We start from the raw sequence: 22034 nt of genomic DNA, 5'->3' as shown, positions 1-22034 counted from the left end.
CTGCCATCTAGAAAGGATTAAAGCAGACCAAAAGCCCACTCGAAACATATGAGGTATCGCCTGTGTCTTACCGTGGCGGAGACTATTCATGATTGGAGTGCTCTGGCCCATTGGGCCTTTTCCCCGTCTCTTGTAGTGGATTCCTTAGATTCTCTCTCTCATTTAGGTTGTTTTCATTTGCACTGAATGACAAAGGCTTTGGTGTGGATGGCGAGGCCATGGAGTCCATTGATGCCCATTGGGATTATGAATGATGAAGTGGAGAAGCTGCCGCTATCAGAGGGACACAACACTGCTCTTAATAGAAAAGCATTTAGAAAGGCAGCAGGGAGGAGGTGGTGGTGCTGGGGGCTTTCTGACACTCCACTGATAAGAGGCAGCTCTTCAGAGGTGGTAGTGTGTACAATGAAACACGCTGATGGGGATACAATGACACACATGTTGCATCTGACAGGCGCATGATTTAGACGTGGTACTAAGAGGAAAAAAAAACAAACCCTGGACCACACAACAGAGAGTTTCATGACATGACGTGATACCGGAGGCACAGACTTTTCTTGCGAGTCTGCCTGTGCGTGTTTCTACTTATTGGTTTGATTTGAGAGAAAACGCATTGTCATTACTCATAGCCGAACTTGACAGATTGAAGAGGGACATGGAAAGGAAGAGAGGAGTTAGTAGTGTAGTGGCACGGGAGTGAAAGAGAGATATGCAGAAAGGGAGAGCTGTCAGTTTGAGGAATGAGCTTGATAAGAGGAAGGGACTCGGCAGATGGGCAGAAGAAACCAGCAGCACACTTCTCAATTAAACATGTAAATACCAAAAGCAGGCAGCGACGGAGAAGGGAAAGTTAAATAAACAGAGCACCGTGCTGTGATTACAAGCTCAAAACACCACCACCTTTGCCACTTTTTCAGTTCTTGCAACTCCAGGGAACTCTTTAATCCCGCTAAACTTCTGCTTTAACATGTTATATATTTCCTCCTTCTCCCCCCCTCTCCTTTTCGGTTTTATCACCTCCTGTGGCTAAATTGATTCATGCAGAGTCAAATTCTTTGGGAAGTTGCACGCCCACCAGGAAATCATGATATAGATCTAATTGAGCTATTCATCCATTTACTTTGCCCTTTGTTATAATTTCTGTATTTTAATATTTTTCTAATAATCTTTGTCCATTATTTTTACATACATGCCCCCCTCTCCAACTCCTCCCCCGGTGCGCACCCTGCTGCGAACTACAGGGAGTATTTTAAATACTTCTGTAGGCAGTGTCCCTGACATTAATAACAATGAGCTTGGCATAACCACAGTACATTCTTAGGGTAGATTCACAGTTTGACATTCAGCCCAGATGCTATCGCGGGAGCCTTAGTGTTTAAGACCGCAGCAAAGACAGACATCTGTCACTTGTTACCTTTGAAGTGAATAAGAGAGGGATGCAGAAAAACACAGTGGACAAAAGGCCATTCTGACCACAGACCCTCAGTGTTTACAAACGGAAAGAGAGAGTGACAGGAGAAACTCAAGATGAATGGATCACTGCTGTTGATCTCTCCTCCTCATTCCATGTGCTAAGTTATTCCGTGGCTGCTACCCCAGTGGGGGGTGTAGGGAAACAGGAAGTTGAGAGAGGCAGGCAGAGGCAGACAGAATGCCTCAAGGACTCTGGAGGAGCAGAGCTCTTCTGCCTGCATGGGAAAAAAACTCCCTAACAACTTACTGTACACTTCTCTAACCTGAGGTACCTAACATTACAAATGTGAACATAATCCACATTTTAATGAGTAGATGATGCTATATTAAGGCAATATTTGCAATAGTGTTGATGTTGAAACAAGCACGTCTGTTGCATTAGCTGTTATTTGTGTTGGGGCTAAGATTTAAAGTGTAAAGAAATGTATTTCTACAATTATTAGAACAATGGCCGTATTCATTTATCTTCTGTCATGTCTCCTTAGACCTGTTTCTATTTCAGGTTGCACGTCAAGTGAGAGCAGCTATATCTGGCTGGCAATTAAGCTGGTCCTGCCTCCCCTTGATGCTTGATTAGTCCGATTGATGGAGGAGGCCATATGTGGCGGTGTCAAAACTTGGCAGCCGGTCTCCATCCTCTCAAATGAGAGGCAGGCAATAAAGAGGCAGGCTGCCCAGAGTGGGTGCATGTATGCGAGGCCTGCAGCGCCATGATTTGGGCCCCCTGATATGTAGTATTTTCTCCGGAGGTCTTCGGGGCGCTGACCACTCCAGCCAAGTTCTCGTCGGGGCAGAGGTGGCCACCGGCTAGGCGTGTCACTGTACCGAGCCCTCTGGGGGCACAAGCTCCAGGCAAAGTGCGGGGGGTGTTGTGTGTGGGGTGGAGAGGAGTGGTAGATTGTGGGGGGGGGGGGGGGGGGGGGGGGTGGTTAGAAAGCTGAAAGATATGGCCCCCTTCCCAATCTCGCTCGGAGACAACAAAAAGGGAATGCTTGAGAAGGGGAAGCAGCGGGAGGAGAGCACAAAGACAAAGGCGCGGGCAAGGTCAGTCTAGCTAATGGGCCTGAGCCGTAGGCTGCCTGGGGCTAGGCACACTTCTGTTCTCTCTCACACACTGGGCCTTCAAAGACCCTTCAGTCCACCCCTCTCCTTCTCTCCTCTCCTTTCCCTCCATCTCTTCCACTCCTCTTTTTCTCGTTTCCCCACTTCCACTGGTGACACTTCCTCCCTTCAAAAGGTTCTGCACAGGTGCCTTTAAAGACACATTATCCACGAAACACCTCGGAAATACTCGCTTGCACGCCGTATCAACAATTGTGATGTTAATGAGTGACGTTTCCCCAATTAGAAATAATTTCACACGGCCAATCCAAAATGACGGAGAAGGCGTTTTCTTTGTAAGCTAAGAAGATGCATAATTCTCCGAGTGTATCCGCTGTCACCGGGCGTCATTAGATCCAAGGTGGGTCCCTGGAAGTGCTAAGAGGAACTGTTGGAAATGAGGAGGAGGTGGAGTGTTGTTGTCAGGTTGGCTGGCTGGCGTTGCTTGGCTCCACTCGAGGGCTCCTTTAATGTGCAGCGGAGTAGAATAAGTGAGTGGCTGTGGGCACCAGCTGAGCTCACTCTCGTCTTCGCCTGGTAGCTGAGGGGTGAGCCGCTGCCACCTGACACTGGGCACACGGCTCAGGGCTCCTCTTGGCAACGTGGCACAGCACACATGTCCCCTCATTTGGATGGAGATTCAGACACAACACACAAAAGCTTTACCCCCCCGGCCCTCCTCCTCCTCCCTTCCCTTCCCTCCCTCGCTCACTCACACAGTCTCTCTTTTCCCCTCCTGTTTTTTTTTTCTCCCCTTCCTTTAGTTTTTGACAGCATCGTAATAATCTGGGTATCTTCTTGATCATGCCCCATGTTTTTTTTCCCTTTCCTCCTCATCTTCTCAGAGACGAGTTTGAAATTGCCTGCGTCAGGACTTTGCTAATTAAAGTCATACTTTCAAAAATGCCATAATAACTGTTAATTAGCTTGATGCTATTTTCAGCATAATTTGCTAATTAGTGGAAAACCTGTACAGCGTTTCTCTCTAATTACAGTATGGCTCCGCACGGCGCATCTGTGCCTTGACTCCAAATGATACCATTACAAAGTCCCGTATTACGCATTCTCTCAAAACAGTTAATTGCCTCCACAGATAGTGAGATACTTCAGTCAGCTGATTTTTATGGTAATAAATGGACAGGCACAGACACAAACCACCCTGGTTCATATTTATGAAATATGAAAAAGGAAAACAACCTCCTTATGAGATGCATGGTGTTACTTTGGAATATAATCTGGCTGGTTCTGTGATGATTTTGTGCGCTCATGCGTTGAGTTGCTGAGACTTTTAATGAAGTTTGATTTATTCTTTATTGTAATCTTGTGAACAAGTAAGTCATAACATTGTCATTAAAGCAAAATATGTAGCGGGTAACAGCATAAACAATATGTAAGGTAATGGCAATGGCTCTGATGGATTGTACTTTCCATGTAAATACTAGAAGCAACATAATGTGGCCATGCCACAGCTTATTACTGAGAATGTAAGTACCTTGTCGTCCCGCCACTTATTTTCATGTAGCCTAGCAAGGGGAGAGAATTATGGACATGACCACAGGTTGACCCTAATACATGTGTATACCACACACAAATTATGACTCATTAAGTGTGGTGAGGAGCATGATTGGCATGACCTCTGAACTCAGGACGTCAGCTGTGCCCATCCTCCGCTTTGCCCTGCTTTTGACAGCCACCAGTCTGACAGGGCTAGCAGCGGAGCTGGCTAATTAATGCACCACTTCAGAGACCCTTTCATTTATGGCTTCTGAAAGGCATTATTAAATTAATTAAACCACCAAGAGTTAGTCATTATGAAATCAGGAGGTTTACATGGATGACAGCGTTTATGAATTAAACATCCCCAAAGTTCCTCGCAGGAGATACCCCGAGCTGCATGCGGGTACCTAGCGCGACAGATGTTTGCCCCCCTTCTCCTCAAGCTAACCTGTATTGCAAGCGATTTAGGTCTCATTTGGGGGTTTGAAAACTAAAGGCAGGAGAGAAAGAGGTTCAGGATAGCTAATGAGCAGAGAAAGAGAGGGGAAAAGGAGGTCACTAGCTCTGTTCATCTGTAGACAGTACAGATGGTTGTTTTTTATACAATACAACAATGGCGTACATCAATTTGTTGATCGCTAATAGATAGCTACTCTCAGATGAATTGCAGACTGGAATCAGTTGTCTGTGGGCTTTAGCTGTGAACTCAACATTTATAGCCTCAAAACATTTAGAAAAGCTGTATGCTGTTTTTAACTCATCATGTGATGTGAAAACTACAAATGGTTCACGAGATAAATCCCATAAACTTGGGCTTAGCTGGAGAGCAGAGGGCAGAGATGAGTAGCTCACTCAGGAGCCTTGACGATAGACTCCTTTTCATCTGTGGACTGAGATTCACAGATTATCTCAAGAGGCTCTCTATCTCTGTCCTCGTCTCTATTTCTCTTTTTCTGTTGCACCCTCCCCTTCTCGCCCCTCGATTCAGGAAGTTTGCCAGCTACTGTCTTTGTTTACAATGCCAAGGGAAAATGTCAGAGCCGTTGAGAAAAATATCCTTAGAATCTTTTTTTTTTCATCTTCTTAATCTAACAGTTTACTGAACTTGATAAGTGTCCTATCAACATGCTAATCAAATTACTTCGGAACCAAAATTGACAGTTTTCATTAATTATACAAGATTATTCTAATTGCAATTCAAATTTATTCATTCCGAACAGAAGGTATTCAGTAATATTTTACAAAATTTGCATATTAAATGGAGGGAGTTGTGCATTATGCATGGTAATGTATGCACAGTTTCTTATTTTTAACTTCACGGCCATATGTGGTGTCGTTGTAGGAGCAGGTGAAAAGTCTAAGTGTGTTTAATTTGCTTGACAAACATTCGGCTGGAGCTTGTCAAGGGGAGTATTGTGAATGCCAATCTTTATTCCCTCTTTATTGATTACCCCAAACTCTAAACATCTGGAGGTAAATGGCACTGAGAGAGATGAACTGAATCATGGGATTAGTACCTTCAATGACTGAATCACTATCAATTACTTCAATAGCATAATTCAAGTGTACTGCATAAAAGCCACAGTACCTTGGTTTGAGCCAGGATTAATATTGCAATTTAACGTAACAATGGAAGCATGGGAATGATATGGATGGCATCCAACTTTTTTACATTGATGTCATAAAGCTAATGCCGTTATCTAAATACCAATGTATTTAATTCCTAATTTAGGCTTTGTTTGTAGAATGAAAAGGCTCAACGCATTAGGCGCATGTTTTAAAAAGGTAATGGATTCTGTGAGTAAAACAACCTTATTTATTCACTGAGACGCAAAACCCCCAATTTGCTCTTTGTTTTTATTTCCTAGAGCGGGCAGTGAAGTGCAAACAGCTTACTGGGAAGCTGTTTACTACTGTATATGACAAAGAGTGCGTGTGCATGTGTGCGCGCGCGAGCGTGTGTGTGTGTTAGTTTACGGGGAAGGGGGTGGCTCTTCCAGCTCCACAGGCAAGGTCTTGTGTTGTAATGTAAGCGTAATAATTATCAAACAGCATCGGGGGCTCTGGGTATGGGCTTTAGCAGGGGGAGAGCATGTTTGATATGTAGAATCAGCCCATAGTGCATCCATAGAGGGTGACTAAATCGCACGGTTCATGGATCACATTAGTATTGCTCTGCATCCACCCTCGCACTATAGGTGATTTCCATTTAGACACACATTTCCACATGAAGATAAATATGACTTGAATCGTAATTTCCCTGAAGTAAATATAATACAAATACAACATAATACAGTGTCAGGCCAGGCAGGCTAATAGATTACTAGCGTGTTTTCCATTTGTATGGTAAGTGGTGAACCTAGGTGGTGGTCTGGCGAGTAACAAATTGAATGTTTAATCCATCTCAGTGCAGATTGAGGGTATCAGAAAGATCGGTAGTCGTGCGAGTTCTCTCGTGACTGCTAGTATATTAGATATTTTTACTCTTTAGGGGTTTTAGGAATGTTGCTGGATTAACAAAAGGTGCAAAGTGGTAGATAAATTCAATTTCCTATCTTTTCTGAAGTCATCTGTTATTTTTCAAACGGGTATTTGGATTTGACATGCAGCCTTGCAGTCACTCACTGGTGTAATCTCTGATGTTGGATTGCAATAACACTAGCTCTGTTTGAGTTAAATACTTATACGCTTTTTTATGACTTTCAATTACAGAATTTAATATTGCACTTTATGTGGAGCATTGAATTATTAACTGAAACCTCTCTTACCACTTGACTCACTCACTGTTCAGGCTTCTTCCTTATATGCTATTGAGATCTTTGTGGGGAAACCGTGACAAATATGTGAAAGATACACGTCCTTAATGTTACCAAACATTCTCTGAGTACATATTTAATTCTTTAATAAATGTTTGCTCTGGCATTTTGGAGAAGCTAGATTAGCGTCGACTGCACGGCGTCTCATATAAGTGTGACAAATTGATATTTTTATATAGCTTAATCTGTTTACTATGATGTTTATGCGAGGAATTATTACAAACTAATTAAAGAAATCACTTTGATATAATTAGTCAGATTTCAGGAAGCTCATTAGTAGTAATTTGCATGAAAAATAAGCCCTGTAGTGGTGCTTAGACCCAGCTATCCGATCTGTGTTTTATCTGGTTACACATCAACCCCCATTGTTTGTTGTTTGAGGCTGTCTGAAGTGGCCCACAATATTTTCAGTCATTGCCCTGAGAAGCGGTGGGGTGTCTTTCAACAAATTCCTCCCCTTAAGCAAGTCAACCTGTATGTGGAAGCAGACACACGCCTCTGTGTACATAAGGCAGGAGGAGTGAGCGGCAAAACACTGTCTATTTATCTGTCAGGTTCCTGACAAAGAACTGAGCTGACAAGTATGGGTTTCCCTCAGCAGAGCAGGGGGGCTTTATTCACCGTACTTACATGCCCAGTCTATGCCCAGAGACTCATGTTATTTGCAAATCACACTCTTTGAAAATTCACAAACGGGGCGAGACATGCCACGCTATGAGTTTGTCAGCTGCCTTCACAACAGCTAGCTATATCGCTAACAGTGTGCGTTTCGGTAAGGAAGCAGCTTTCTCTTAGCATTTGCCTCGCTGTCACTTTTTCCAACACATGCGTTCCTTGTGTCTTCATGCTTGGGGTCTCTCCTCCCTCAGAGGGTTGCCATCTTCCCTTTGGACTGACAAAACGCCCACGCTGAAATACGAAAAAAAAGAGAGGGGGGAAAAAGGAAAAGAGATTCCTGGAATTACATCATTCTCTGCTGAAGCAGTTTCTCCACAAACCTGTGTGCAGATTTTCTCACATTTAAAGGATGATTAAGAAAAAGAAAGTTGCCTTAATTTTTTTTCCTCCTTTAAAAGATACCTGGCCTATCTTAGGCTTTGGGGTTGAAAATGCTGGTACAAAAACAGGACCTGTTTATTCTTTATACCCTTTTCCCACCATCGGCGAAATCCTTCCCTAAACATCCGGACAGAGAAGCACTTGTGTGGCGCTGATGTCACAGACCTACCTGGCCTCCCTCTCACAAAAGCTAAGGTATCATTAGCTAGGCCCACACAATGGCCATTCAACCAAGCCACTGCGCTCCTCAGGACTCTGGAACAATGTTATTTTTTGTCTCAGAATTATAAGGACAGAGTTTTGCAGGAAACCTGACAGACAAAACCTTTTAGAGGTAAATGCTCCAGGCGGCTTTTGGGTTTAATCTTTTCCCATTAGCATTTCACCCCCCCCCCCCCCCCCCCCACACACACACACACACACACACACCACCACCACCACCTCCACCCCCTCTATGCTCACACACAAAGACCATATTTACAGGGTCAAAAGTAAAGGCTCTGGGTCTCTGGAGACTGCTTTTTGTGTAGATCTTTCCTATATATTTGCAACACTTTTTAGAATTTATTTAGCTAATGGATTTCACTCGGGCTCCTGGGTAGCTCACTGAAATCTTAAATGTGTATTTGTTTGTGGTGAATTGTTTTGTTTTTTTTTCCATAACAGAATAAGAACACGGATAAATGAATATAACACACCCCTTAACTAAATATTGTGCCAAATTTTACACATGCGCACGAGAATATTAAAAATTATTAAGCCATAAAAGCGGGGGTTTATATAATAGAATTGTTTTTTGTCAACAATGCAACAGCTATGCCATGGGTTCATATGTGCTACCTTTGTGTGTGTGTGTGTGTTTGGTCTCATGTGTGCGTGTGTGCACGTTCACTTACGCTCGTGTGTGCACGTGTGAGTGTGTATGTGTGTGTGACTCCATGTGTGTGATTCATTCCAGGGCAGTTTTAGTCCTTATAAAATATTCATTTTGGTTGTGCAGGGCCCTGTAATTGCCATCTCTCACCCTGAATTATTTATACCTCGCACAGACTGACAAAGCTTTGCCATACGGCCCCAGATGAATCAGAAAGCAGCCATCTCTGCTGCCAACAGCACTGGGCTTTCACACAAATATGGCAGCCACGTCTCTCTGCCTGGCCTCTCTTAATTTGACATTTTCTTTTTCCCCCTGCCTTTGTCCTAGGTGCACAGAAAGGTTACCTGTTAGCTTTAAGCACCGACCCGCTCTCTGTCTTTCTATCTTTATACCCCCCACCACCTACATGACAGTCCACAGTGGGTGTTTTTTTTTTTAAACTCTTCTGAGAATGCGTTAATGTGGTGCCGATGTCAGAGTCGCAGCCTCATGTTTCATGATGGCTTACCAGTTTTGACAGCCACTTTAGATGTATGTATTATACATTAGTAATAATACGATGCCGAAATACACTTGCATACATTTGAGCATGCATGGGCAGGCAGCAAAACCACTGACTCACTGACCTATATGTTACACACACACAAACAAATGCTCATATACATACGCATGCAAATTAGCCCCTGCTGGCCTGCTGGGTCCAGCAAGGCTTTCTGTAAATGGTCAAAGCCCCCCTGCCGGCCTTGCCTGTACAGATGTGTTCCTCTCCGTCTTGCCTGGGTCTGATCACTCCAAGGTGCCACAGGAGAGAGACGGCAGCGGTGTATGGCTCTCATTGTAAACCCGCTCTGGGCCTTCCAGAACCCCACGTCCAACACCCTAAATACTACTATTCACCCCGGCCAGTTACTCCAACATATGCTTATCTTCCATCTCACTAGTGCATGGAGGTGCTGACTGGTATTTCCTCAAGGCCTCAAGCTCCAACGCTGACCAGTAATCAAAGCACCATATTTCTCCTCCTGCACAAAAATAACCTGGAGATACCTCTTTGCCGTCCAGCTGGTGAGCAGAGTAAATATTCCTCAGGGCTGTATTGTGGATGTACGTGATTATTTTTGTAATGTCAGCCACCTCATGAGGAACACTCAGACTGTCACGGTCATTATCAGTAATCATCATCACATTTCTGTGGTGCTTATGATTAAGTAAAATCTAGGAGTTCCAGTTTGGATGTAGATGATGCCGGCTCTATAGCAGCAACCAGTGTTTTATTCGTTTTTACAACAGGGCCGTGCAAGACAAAACAACGCAGAATTATTTATGTTTTGTGTCTTATTATATTGTGTTCAAAGTCCTAGTAGAGAAAAAGCTGTATTCAGAGTAAAACAAAGAACAGCGTGCAACAGTACACAGCCTCAGCAGTATCTTGATGTGAGGGGATGGGAGAGGCAGAGAGAAAGCTTGGGGCTAAACATGCAGTATGTGGCGGGCTGGAGCTAAAAGCTGCATAAAGCACACAGCCTTAGTCCACTGTTAGCAAGTGATGGATAGTTAGCAGGAGCTGCGAGTCTTCGTCTAATCTGTTACAGTAAACCTGTGCCAAAGCCTGAAGGGAATCAGTGGGGGCTGGCTAGGAGTGGGTTTGACGTGAAACCATTTGTGAAGACGAGCGATTCTCTTAAGTAAGAAACTAACAGTGTCCAGAGAGGGAGAGGGATAGTTAGAGAGCGAGAGAGACAGGAGGTGAAGAGAATGAGTGAGAGTGCGAGAGAGGGAGAGAAGGAGGAAGAGATACAATAATGAGTCCTGTAGCCATGGAGTAAATGAAGAGGGATTGACAGAGTGAGGGATCCTCAAGTGAAATAATGTCAATGCCACTCTGCCCATTAGAGAGAAAGGGGGATGGTGGAGGAGAGGGTAAAGAGGGATGAATGGAGGGACACAGCTACATCTTACGGTGCAGAGGAAGCACATAAATTATTTGTGACACCCTCACAACACACATACCACCAACAAAAATATGAAATATGAAACAACAAAATGAACTGACAATAGCAGCTGGAAAAAATAAAGAAATGAAAACAAAAAAGGCCTTGGAAATACCCAATAAATTCTTTGAGACACGTTGTTGGGATATTTGATGCCGAACAATAATAATCACAGTGACATCTGCCTTGCTGCTCTCGGAGGAGACGGGCAGAGCCCATGAGTGGAAGGGGTTAATCTTCCAAACCCAATAAGGTTGGATAGTGAGGCACTTGTTCCCCGATAAAGAAGTGATAGGATCTGTGGGTCTGGTCCCTTGGCGCTTGTACAGGGGTAGAGCAAATATTGTTAATGTGCTGTGGTTTACTTCAGCTAAGGCGAGAAAAACAGCTCTGCTTGACGAGAGAAGACAGTGGCAAACATGAATACGACGGGAATGGCCACGGAGCTCAGTTCACTCTCCCAGGGACTTAACTGGCACATATATCCGAGCCCACTCAGTTGCATAAATAAGTGTTCGGGAAGATTAAGATCTATAAGTGTCTCTATTTCTCGTTTTACCTGCTCCGCCTTGTCACAACAGGGATCTGAATGCAGTTCAGTGAAGTGCCTAATAACTGGAGCAGTAGGTAGGGAAGGCAGGAGGCTTGACATTAAGACCCTGGCGTTTTGGAAATCCGATACGCTATTGACCCGTGTACTACTATCTCAGCGTAGAGATCTGGTGTCAGCAGATTGTAGTCTGGTGTTGGGAACCGTTTTCTTACAGGGCTCCTGTAACAGGGGCCCATTGAGTCTGGGAGGCAGCTGGGGCCTGATGGGCTGGAGCTGGGTGGTGATCGATACTCACCGCCCTGCAACGGATGACCTCACTGTCATGGCTGCCGGCTGTGGACACTGCATGCTAGTCATTAGTGCCGGGGCACCAATCAGGAGCTTAGAGTTGTCAATACCTGACTCTTACAGAAACCATGGCCATCTGTCAGTGTATTGTGTAGCGGCCTAAGTAAATATGGGCAAGCTCTTTTGAACAATAAGAACAAGGTGTACTATTAGAGAAAGGAAAATATATCCTCATGTAAGCAACTGAAGAAACTGGTGGGTGAAAACACTTTTTTTTAAAAAAAAATAGCTGACTTTACTTTGTAAGTCATAAAAAAATCCGAAAAAGAAATGGATAAAAAAATGTGAATGAAACTGACAGGACAGCTAGCCTCCACTGTCGATAGAGCCTTCTTAATAATACAACATTATCCTTATTTGCCCTCTTCACTCAAATCAAAGGAATGGACATTTATGCATGAGTGACATCAACCCGGCAATTAAGTTGGTCATTTAAATGAGAGAGGGCCTTCCTCACCTCGCCTGTTTGTTTTTTTCCCCCCTCTCCCTCTCTTCTTTTTTTCCTATTCCTCTTCTGTTTGATGATGGGAGAGGGTGAGCTAGAATTAGGGCGATGGGTCTTCCTTTGAGTGTCAGCCTAAAATGATCAGAGTAAAGATAAGAGGGTCTAGCAGCCCTCAAATCAGTCAAAGTGCCAAAGTCGGCCTTTTTCTCCTCAATTACCGGGTCTGTGAAGCCAGGGAGTGGAAGGCGCAGAGCCTGCTGCATTACTAAAGAGACAATCTATTTCCCCTTTGACCAGAGGGAGAGAAATCATTATGGCATGATTAGTAGCTTCAGCAGTGGGCGAGCATGGAGGTACTACAGGAGAATCGTATTAATTGCCTTAGACCAAGGCATGAGCAGGATTGTTTTAACGTTGATTTGTGGACCTGTATGACTAGCTGTCGGAGATAAAAGCTGATGTCAGGTCTTAGTTATACTGGCAGACTTCGGGCATGCAGACAGAGAGGGTTGATGTCAGAATGAGCTTCTGTGGCTACACCGAAAGTCTTTCTCTATATGCCTGTCAATGTCTTCCTCTTTGTCTTCCTTCACACTTCATAGTTTTCCTCTACGCCTCCCTCTTTCCTTCCCTCTACTCCCCTCTTTCTCTCAGATGGACTACACCCCAGCCCACCCCACCCCTTCCCATACACCCTTTCTCTCTCTCGCTCTCCTCCAACTGATAGCTGCCTTGGCCGATTATTTCATCCAGTGCGGTCCACTGAGAGCCTCCTCTCCCGGCTTTGGAAGAGCTTTAATTAGCCATGTTAATATCCCCTTCATTGGCCTTAATATCACTCAACACCTTCCTCCATCTCAGCGGCCACCAGGGTCCCCCTGTCCTGTCAGAACAGCTGATTATTGAGAAGGATAGCTTTAATCAAACCTAATTGCAGTTCATTCTTTCTCTCTATCCCCCTTTGCCCTCCATTGCCAACATCTAATGGCAGCGACGACTTGATATCCCATTAAAAAACAATTAAACAACCTCCTTTTGTCTCTGTGCGTGCCAAAACACCAGCACAAACTTCTGTAGATATTTAAGAAGTAAAAGAGAGAGAGAGGGGCCTTGTCTTAATTGCTCTCCTTTTCACCAAGGACCAATTTGCACTGTGCTCATGGAGAATCTTAACCAACTCAAATGTAATGGATGCTATAGCGCTGCCACTGCTGTGGACTATGAAAATTAAGCTTATCTTTTTAGGAGAGAAATTGTGCTTAATTGCCTTCATAACAGTAAACATAAAGGAGCTACTTTATGATAGCGTGGGCACTCAATTTCTTGTGTTTATTGTTTCTTAACTTTTGGTTTTGCTGTAGTGGGAACAGTATGTAAAAGCATTAAAGTATCCCAGAAAAGAGACAAGACTAACTCTGAAAGTAATGTGTTTCTTTTATGAAGTCAATGCATTGCTTGGGAAATATATTCTATCTCTTGCTTTGACATAAATTGTTTACCAACCGGTGATGGATGTACGTGCGCATGCCTGCACGCACATATGCATGTAGATGTGTGCACGCGCACACACAAATACGCACCACCAGCCTTGCCCAATCTATATGAGAGGCGACAGACAAATAAAAGTCGTATTTCAGGTCTGCTTTCCGCAGATGTCTGCTGCTCTACATTATGGCTCTTTGGGGAAATAAAAACAGGGTCAGGGAATTAGAGTACATAATGGTCATTTTGATGATCAGCCAACAGATGCAACCCGAAAACACAGTGAACACAATCAAGCGAAATGCACTAATGACAAGTCAGGTTTTTTATGGCCTCACCACACACCGACAGGCAATCAGCATTCTGGCATGGGTTAAAACGTCTTTTATTGATGTCCAAGCCAAAGCTTCTTGGATGTGGAGTGAAAATATTTTCTCACCTCTCCTCTCCCTCCTGGGCCCTCCGCGAAGCACAAGGTATAGGAGTCTATCGAAGAACGCTTCTAAATGACCAGTGCATGTGTTAATGTGGCCGGGGTTAGAAGGGTCATTTCAGACTCTGATTTATGGCTTGGCCAGGATCCCACTGGGCGAACGAGAAGTCTTAAGTGTTGTGAAAGCGTCCTCGCAGGCCACACAAGCCACTGTATTTAGCTGAATGAAATGTCCGTGCAATCTATGGTGCAATCTATGGTAATCCAATGAGCCGCTGCAATTCTGTGAGTCAAGTTAGTATTACAATGAAAACCGCAGTATTGCATATAGTAATGCTAGTGCAATGTGATGAAAAATAAATATCACAGCACTGTATTTATAATGAATCGGAGAAAGCAAAGGCGCAATCAGTCATGATTCTGTGGGGAGAATTTGCAAAAACAACAAGTCGATTTCATTGTTTATTCTGTGTGGTTGTGCGGGATTTTACACAATGGGCTACATCTGAGATAATTTCTCTTATTGGTCTTGTTTTTAGTTTTCCTCTCTTTAACTATTTGATGTCTGTAAAGCCTCATCTGATATACAACTCTCAATACGAGGGCTTATCAATAAATTCAGCAAGACTTGAGAAGACGGCTTACAAACTAAGCAAGCCCAGATCTCACTCAGACGTGACATTTGTTCAGAGACGATTAGCCAGGTTGTAATTTGTGGCATAATTGCCTCACCCACCCACAAGAACATGGGTGTGTGTGTATGCGTTATGTGTGTGTATGTGTGTCTGTCTGTGCGCATGTGCGTGTGTGGCATACGGTGGTCCCAGGAGTGTCCGCCTAATTGCCTGACAGGACTATAAGTTTTGTGGCGCGCTCTCACCTTGTTAGGTCCTTTATCCCTGATGCTCTTCAAACAAGACCTGGTCACAGGTGGGCCTCATTTGCTTCCCTATTGAACAGGAGAACTTTAATTGCACAGGGGGTGTCCTGGGATTAAAGCGGTGGGTGGAATATCAAGTGACTTCCTATATGTTAGTGGCAGATGGGTGTTGGGAAAGACCCGTGAACTCAGGTGAGAGGATGAGATCACAAACAGCTCTAGATTTTGAAAGAATAATAAAGAGTGCGACTTCTCAAACCGAGATACTGTGATGCTCACACGGTGAATGAATGAATGTGGAAAATGAGTGTGCTTGAGAAATCCTGTTGAAATATTCTGTCACCTCGCCAGCTAAAATTCCAGCTTCAAAAGTATAATTAATATTTTTGCTTCTTCTTTTCTGCTCTCTCACAGATTCTTCCTAAAGTTCTTTCTCAAGTGCAATCAGAACTGTCTGAAGAATGCAGGGAATCCACGAGACATGCGCAGATTCCAGGTGACTGAAATCTATTTCACACATATGCTCTATTTCTGTCCCTGTCTTTCACTGTCTCGCTCTCTTTTTGCAGACACGCACGCTCTCACACACACAGGTGTGCAAATGCACAGCCACAGCTGCTCCACTATACTAAGTCACACTGACACAGATTCACATATGAATACATTTTTATTATTGGCACTGAAGGAGGCAAAAACCAGGCAAAGAGAGAGAGAGAGGGATTTTGTGTCCTGTGTGCTCTTGGACAGAATATTTATTAGGGAATACCATCTGACACAAATAAGGATATAGGATTTAAGAGTGCCATCAATTGTGTCCCTGACAGCTTTCTGAGCCTCTGCACAGAGGGGAGGACGATCCAACCAAATGTAACAACAGTGTTAACTCACGAACTGTCTGGCAGCGGAAACGCATACCTTCTTGCACACGCATATGTGCAAGCACGCCCACAGGCAGACACACACACATAGACATATAGATAGATGTGATACACGCTAGGAACCCTTGCATATTCTTCTGTTTATCCACATATGCATGCACTTTATGTCAAAACCATGCTTTTTAAAAAAAATAATAAAACATTATTGTAAGCTAACAAAATGCTGCCAGTTAAAAGACATTTTTACCGTCTCTTAACTCAGTCTTATCTAAAGTGTCAAATAGTTAAGCCTTAAAATGATTGACTGCCTGTTGTTCCATTTGTCTACCTATCCTACTCAGCAGCCCACATCACCACAAGCAGCCCACTAGGTCAAGGTGAGACAGTGAGAGTTTAGTGTGATTTGTCCTATCAGGGTAACGACAGCCTACAGGAGGGCGGCCGTCACTGGCAGCACTGTTTTGTGATAGACACATAAGCCAGCATCCTCCAGGAGGAAGCCCAGATATGAAACAGACAAGACAGGGTGTCCCCTCCTGATGTCACTACCATCAGACCTCCCCTGCCTCTTCAAATCTTCCCTCAGGGTGAATGTGGACTGATGCGTGACAGCCACCAAGGGCTTTCACCTCTCACTCCTATATGTCAAAAGGAATGCAAGAACTTTTTGCATCGCTCTTTTTGTGTAACTATATTATTTTCCCAAAACAGAAGATGTTTTTACTTTTTATTATCATCGATTACCTTTATTCCAGCAGTTAGTATGTCATTTGCCCTAAATAGATTTCCCAGATGTGCCACCGTAGGTGTTTCTCTGGCCAAAGTTGTGTATTCTGCATGCCTTCCACTCTTCTTATTACCCCCAAAACCAGCTGGAGGCCAGAAAGGGCCCAATCCATCATCCTCAGCTTGGCCCAGCTCTGAACCTGCTCACAAGAATGGAGCTCTTTCACTTCCCCTTCTCTCCCCTCCTCTCCCTATACCCCCACCTACCCCAAACCAACCAAAAAAAGCACCCCCCTAAATTCCACTGCTACACCGAGGTCACTTACCGGCGAAGCAAACCTGAGAGGGGCTCTCTGTTTCCGGCTCAGAAACACTTTGGCCATTCACATGTGGCTCACTGTTTGGAATGTGGTAGCCAAAAAAACAACAACAAAAATAAGCATTATGAAATATGGAGTATGGCTTGGAATTTGATCCTAGTAAAATGTTTGCTGAGAGATGGGATAGAGCACTGTTCAGTTGCTAATGACTCCAGTAATATTTTAAAAGGGAGGCCTTCCATCCTCAAAGAGATGGACAAGCTGATCAATAATGCCGAGCTTCGCCTATGATGACAGTTGGTAGAGTGGGTAAACGGAAATGGTATTTTAGTGATCGAAATGTCAATTAGCTGTACACAAATGCACGACAGTAAAAAGAAAAAAGGAAATGGCAGGGAGGGGAGGTCGATGTAATGAGATCTGTCCAAAGAGGACAACCAATTCATGAGCTTTAGCACCTGGACACAACAAACTATTTATACAACCCTCAGAATGTCCCTAAACCTTTACTAAAAATGTACTAATTATCACCTTCAAACTTGCTCAATGACATGTTTTGCTTTTATTCCTCTCGCAGGTTGTCGTATCGACGACCGTCAATGTGGACGGCCATGTCTTGGCTGTCTCTGACAACATGTTTGTACACAACAATTCCAAGCATGGGCGAAGGGCTCGCAGACTCGACCCTTCAGAAGGTACGCCTCCTTATCTGGAGAATGGTAGGCACATTTTTACATCTTATAATTTGCTACGCTCCTTTTTCTCATAGTTTCTTTCAGACATCCTCCCATTTTTTTCTTCCCAGATCACACACCTAGTTGCTTCTAGTTGCTTAGAAGCTTTCGTTCCTCCATCACTTTCATTTTTTTTCACTTTTTAAGTTGCTTTTGGCCTCTCTCATACCTGCTGTTATGTCTTGATTGGAAGCAACACGCATTAGTCAGAGTGTTTATCATTTCAGTATCGCCAGCGAAGATGATAATACTCGGACTAATTCACTCTTTTAAAATGTTATACTACTTCCAGTCTCCTAACGCACCTACATTTGTCTTAAAAGCCAATGTGAAACATGATCAAATTGCTGAAGAATTTGGCTGTGAGGTCAATTTCCTGCCACTGGGTTCTGCAGTTTTAGCTGTGAGAGAGCTGAAACAGGGGGAGGAAGGAGAAAGACAGAAAAGAGGGGGGAGGTAAGGGGGGTTGCTAGTGTGTGTGTGTGTGTGTGTGTGTGTGTGTGTGTGTGTGTGTGTGTGTGTGTGTGTGTGTGAAACAGAGAGAGAGAAAGAGAAGGAGAGAAGGGGTGTGGGGGGTGGCCTATGAGAAAAACAGAACTTACTGTTTTTCTTCCAACTGATTCCATATGATAGACTGATTGCCTTCTCAGCCAAAAGAGAGAAAAGTAGGACCACCAAACCATGGGAAATCCAAAAAGTAAAATGCACTAAACATAACCTTCTGACCCTTGTGGCCTCTGCTTGCAGATGGGAGCACACACAGTTGAAAGACTGCAAGGAAAAAAAAAAGAAAAGAAGAAAAAAGTTAACTGACTTAGCCCAATTGTGCAAATTGCTTATTTTCAGATTTCAAGGGCCAATTATGGCTAGGCAAACAGTTTATATACACCACTGACTAAAACAAGCTTCTCTACACATTAATGGGCATTAATGGTTCTATCACCAAAAGCAAATGTAATGTTTAATACAACAACGACTAATACAAAAAAAAAAAAAAAGACCAGACAATTAATATATCTCAGTGCTCTCCAGTCCTAGTGGGGGAAAAAGCTAATCTATTTGTTTTTGTCTTTATTAATGACTCCTCTACTGGAGAACAAAATCAAATAATTAAAGTCCTGCCCGGAGCACCAAAGTCATTATGTTCGCTGACGTTCTGTTTGTGTGTTTCACGTTTATGACACGATAGGTGTGGATCGCCTAGCAACCAGTTTCTTAATGAGGAGAGCAATTAAAGAGGTTGAGCCCTCGCCTCCATGTTCCCCCGCTCCCATGGGACCCCCTGCGTTGTGTGTGTGTGCGTGTGTGCACGCTCGTGTTCTTTACAGGTTACCCTAACCCATCCTTTTTTATTCTACCCTTCACCACACTCTTCAAAGCAGCAGAGTGACGCCCCGTAAAGCAAGAAAAGAAGCCATTGTCAACCGCCCAGTTGAACATGTCTTTGTCTAATAACTTTAATACACCTTCCCTCTGCTTAACTGTGTGCTCACACAAGTTGAGATTTGTTTTTTCTCTTTTTTTCCCCCTCCCTCCCTCTTAGGCTCGGCTCCATAACAAACTAATTTAACATGCATCAACTGCGATTGCTCACTTTGTTTGCGTCACCTTTAACAAACAGAAATGTGACACATGAGAAAAGGAGACCCGGTCATAAAATGTAATTCCAGCCATGTCCTCCACACTGCTTTGACAACTAGCAGGCAGACAGCATGCTTTAAATTAGCAACACATTCTTCCTTGGGAGTTCACTGGGCGAGAAGCCTTAGATATGTGACTGGCTGACTGACTGTGTGGCTGAAACACAGAGGCATCCTTCCTCTCGGCTCACACCGCACTTGCACCGACTGCCTCGCATTGATCAAGAAGTGCTGCCCCCTGTTGGCACAGAGGGGCCACAGCCTGTGGATGACAGACTGAATCTCGCCATGTGACATTTTTGTTCACTTGTGTGTACTGTCACACAACAAGCATATTATGCATTCAGACATGGATGTTCTTTGTGGCTGCCTGTCACTCAAACATGTATAGATTCAGGCTCAAAGGTGCATAAACATGCTCACAAATAGCTGAGTCTTTCACACAGAGCACACACACCCCCCCCCCCCCCCCCCCCCACACACACACACACACACGAGCAACCAGCACTGACACACACAGAATTTCTCTCTCTCTCTTTCTCACTTACTCAGACACACTCGCGCACACACACGTTCCTTAGCTCAGTTCCACCATTATAGAGCCCCAGACAATATAGGAGACTCAGCATAGAGCCTGCAGCGCCTGCCTCATTTGCATGCCAAGTGGCTGTAATGCTGTTAGGGTTTATGCAATAAAGACAAGTGAATCCAGACTGCTGGGCCTAAGAGGAAGAAAGAGAAGGAGAAAAGAAGGGGGGAAAAAGGAGAGGAGGAAAGGAGAAAGAGAAGGAGAGAGTATGAGAGAGAGAGGCTGAGAGTGAGCGAGAGAGAAAGAGAGAGAGAGAGAGTCAAAGGGAACAGATGGCCCAGGGAGAGGTAAAAGGTATAATCCCATCAGCTGCACTATCAACCGACCATCTGGACATCCCACAGCACAATTACAACACATTTCAGCAGGCAGAACAAAGGACGGCTTCACGGGGCCACATCAGACCTGTTTGAGTGTCACAATACTAGAGCAAGGACCTCCTCCGCTCAGATCTTGGATCGGTTTTGACGTCCTCCGCGGCTAACCCTAACCAGAAACGACAAAGATTAGAGCAGATCCCGGATCAGCACCCCGCGATCAATTCACAGCGAAGGCGATCTTGGAAAAAAACAAAAAGTCAAGCAAACAAACAAAAATGGACAAGGGTAACGTTTTAGCAAAGAGAGAGAGAGAGAGACAAAAGAGCCCCCCAAACAAGCCATGACATATGAATTCAAATTCAGTGAATTTCCTCAGCTGTAGCCCAAAGTTTGCAAAAGACTTAGTGGTGCAACACTCAGAGCGGCAGGGCGGCTCTTTGCATCCTCATCCGTCCACTCCTCATGATGCCTATCATCTGCTGAGGGGGCATTGTGCGTGTCTGTCATCAGATCGCCTGCGCTGACTGTGTAATCCACTTCGCCACGGTCCCCATTCAGCACATGCTTCCCTCTCTGTCTGTGCATTGAGACATATGCAAATTTTTAGGCAGAAGGGTGGACGGCTTAGGGCCTCAGTCGCTGCCTCACCATGGGTCCTTCTGCGCGTGGGAGGGGGCACTGGGATTTCCGAGGTAGTGCGTCTGCGTGTGTGTGGTTTTGTGTGCGCGCGCCTGTGTGTGTGTGCGTGCGTGATTGTGTATGCGTGTCGCAGGTTTCAGGCTGCAGCTGCCCCCCAACAGTCACCGTCACCATCAGGCCCTCTTCTTGCCTCCTCCTCCTCCCTGCCCCCCTCGCTCTCTCATCCCCAAAGTCAATTTGTTTACAGTAATTTTGAAGGGTGAATTATTTGCTGTAATCGTCCGCACTGATGAAGGTCAGGCCCTTAGAGGGGGCCCAGCATGCCCATAGAGGGTTGGTCCTCTTTCAGACGCTCTGCTTCGCAATTAAGGAAAGCAAATGTCACTCCTCCAGGCCTCACAAATGAAAATCTGTACGAGGTGATTAGCATGAAGTCAACAGCGCCTGTTAAAGTCAGATTCCCTGTAGTACCAATGTGTGTGTGTGCACTTTATGGGCACGGAGAGAGAGCAAACATGACCTGAACAGACCCAACAGCAAGGCAAACAAAGGGAGATGTCTTGTCTGAGGTGATCCATACAACAATGGCTGACTGTGATTTACTTACTGGATGGAAAGGATAATAGAGGTTTAGAAGTGAGCTTGTAAAGGGGAGAGAGAAAAAAAGGAACTTGCAAAATAGTTGCTCGTATTTTGAGGGTAAGGGAAAACATGCACAATTCATAGTGTATTAAAAGATATTGATGGAAATAGATTAAATTTGATATTGCTATTTTATGGCTAGCTGTCATGCTATTTCTGTTGTAAACACAGTGTTGTGCTGAGCACCATATTAAGGTAATGCATCAAATGACAGTGAATGTGAGGCACCAGATCACTCAAATTAGATTATAATAACAACCCAGACTGTTGATGAATGGCAGAGCTACGTAGCAGAAGTCATGCCAGATGAAAAGCATTGTAATAAACAATATGAAATGGATTGAATCGATCACAAAAAGAGAGAAAAAAAAACACAATCTGAATAATTCATGAGTGCATTTCACGTTATGAAACCTGAAACTACGCTCACCGCCTGCACTGTACTGCACATGAAGAACAAAGGTAATGAAATAACATGAACCAGCAAAGCTTTAGCTTGTCATTTCCACTTTAACAGCCTGTATTCTTGACTCATTTAAGATGTGTTCAACTTTGAAATTTTACTGTACATGCGGTTGCATGCTTAATCAA

The 22034-nt window shown here is 44.2% G+C and overlaps 1 protein-coding gene across 7 annotated transcripts in view; it reads left to right on the top strand.

Annotated features, from left to right (window-relative positions):
- ebf3b (EBF transcription factor 3b) overlaps positions 1-22034 on the top strand; it is a 66279-nt gene that overhangs the window by 24389 nt on the left and 19856 nt on the right. For 4 of the 7 annotated variants that reach the window (XM_063491692.1, XM_063491689.1, XM_063491691.1 and 1 more), the window contains exons 7-8: positions 15370-15451; positions 17457-17574. In XM_063491692.1, coding sequence (XP_063347762.1) covers positions 15370-15451; positions 17457-17574 — 200 coding nt within the window. Of the gene's footprint in view, positions 1-15369; positions 15452-17456; positions 17599-22034 lie in introns of all 7 variants that reach the window. The other 3 variants (XM_063491693.1, XM_063491690.1, XM_063491687.1) reach the window with 1 other exon arrangement.

The sequence above is a fragment of the Pelmatolapia mariae genome, linkage group LG13, assembly GCF_036321145.2.
Source record: "Pelmatolapia mariae isolate MD_Pm_ZW linkage group LG13, Pm_UMD_F_2, whole genome shotgun sequence".
Taxonomy (NCBI): domain Eukaryota; kingdom Metazoa; phylum Chordata; class Actinopteri; order Cichliformes; family Cichlidae; genus Pelmatolapia; species Pelmatolapia mariae.
Note: the sequence above shows the minus strand (reverse complement) of the source record. Positions and strands in the feature narration are given on the sequence as shown.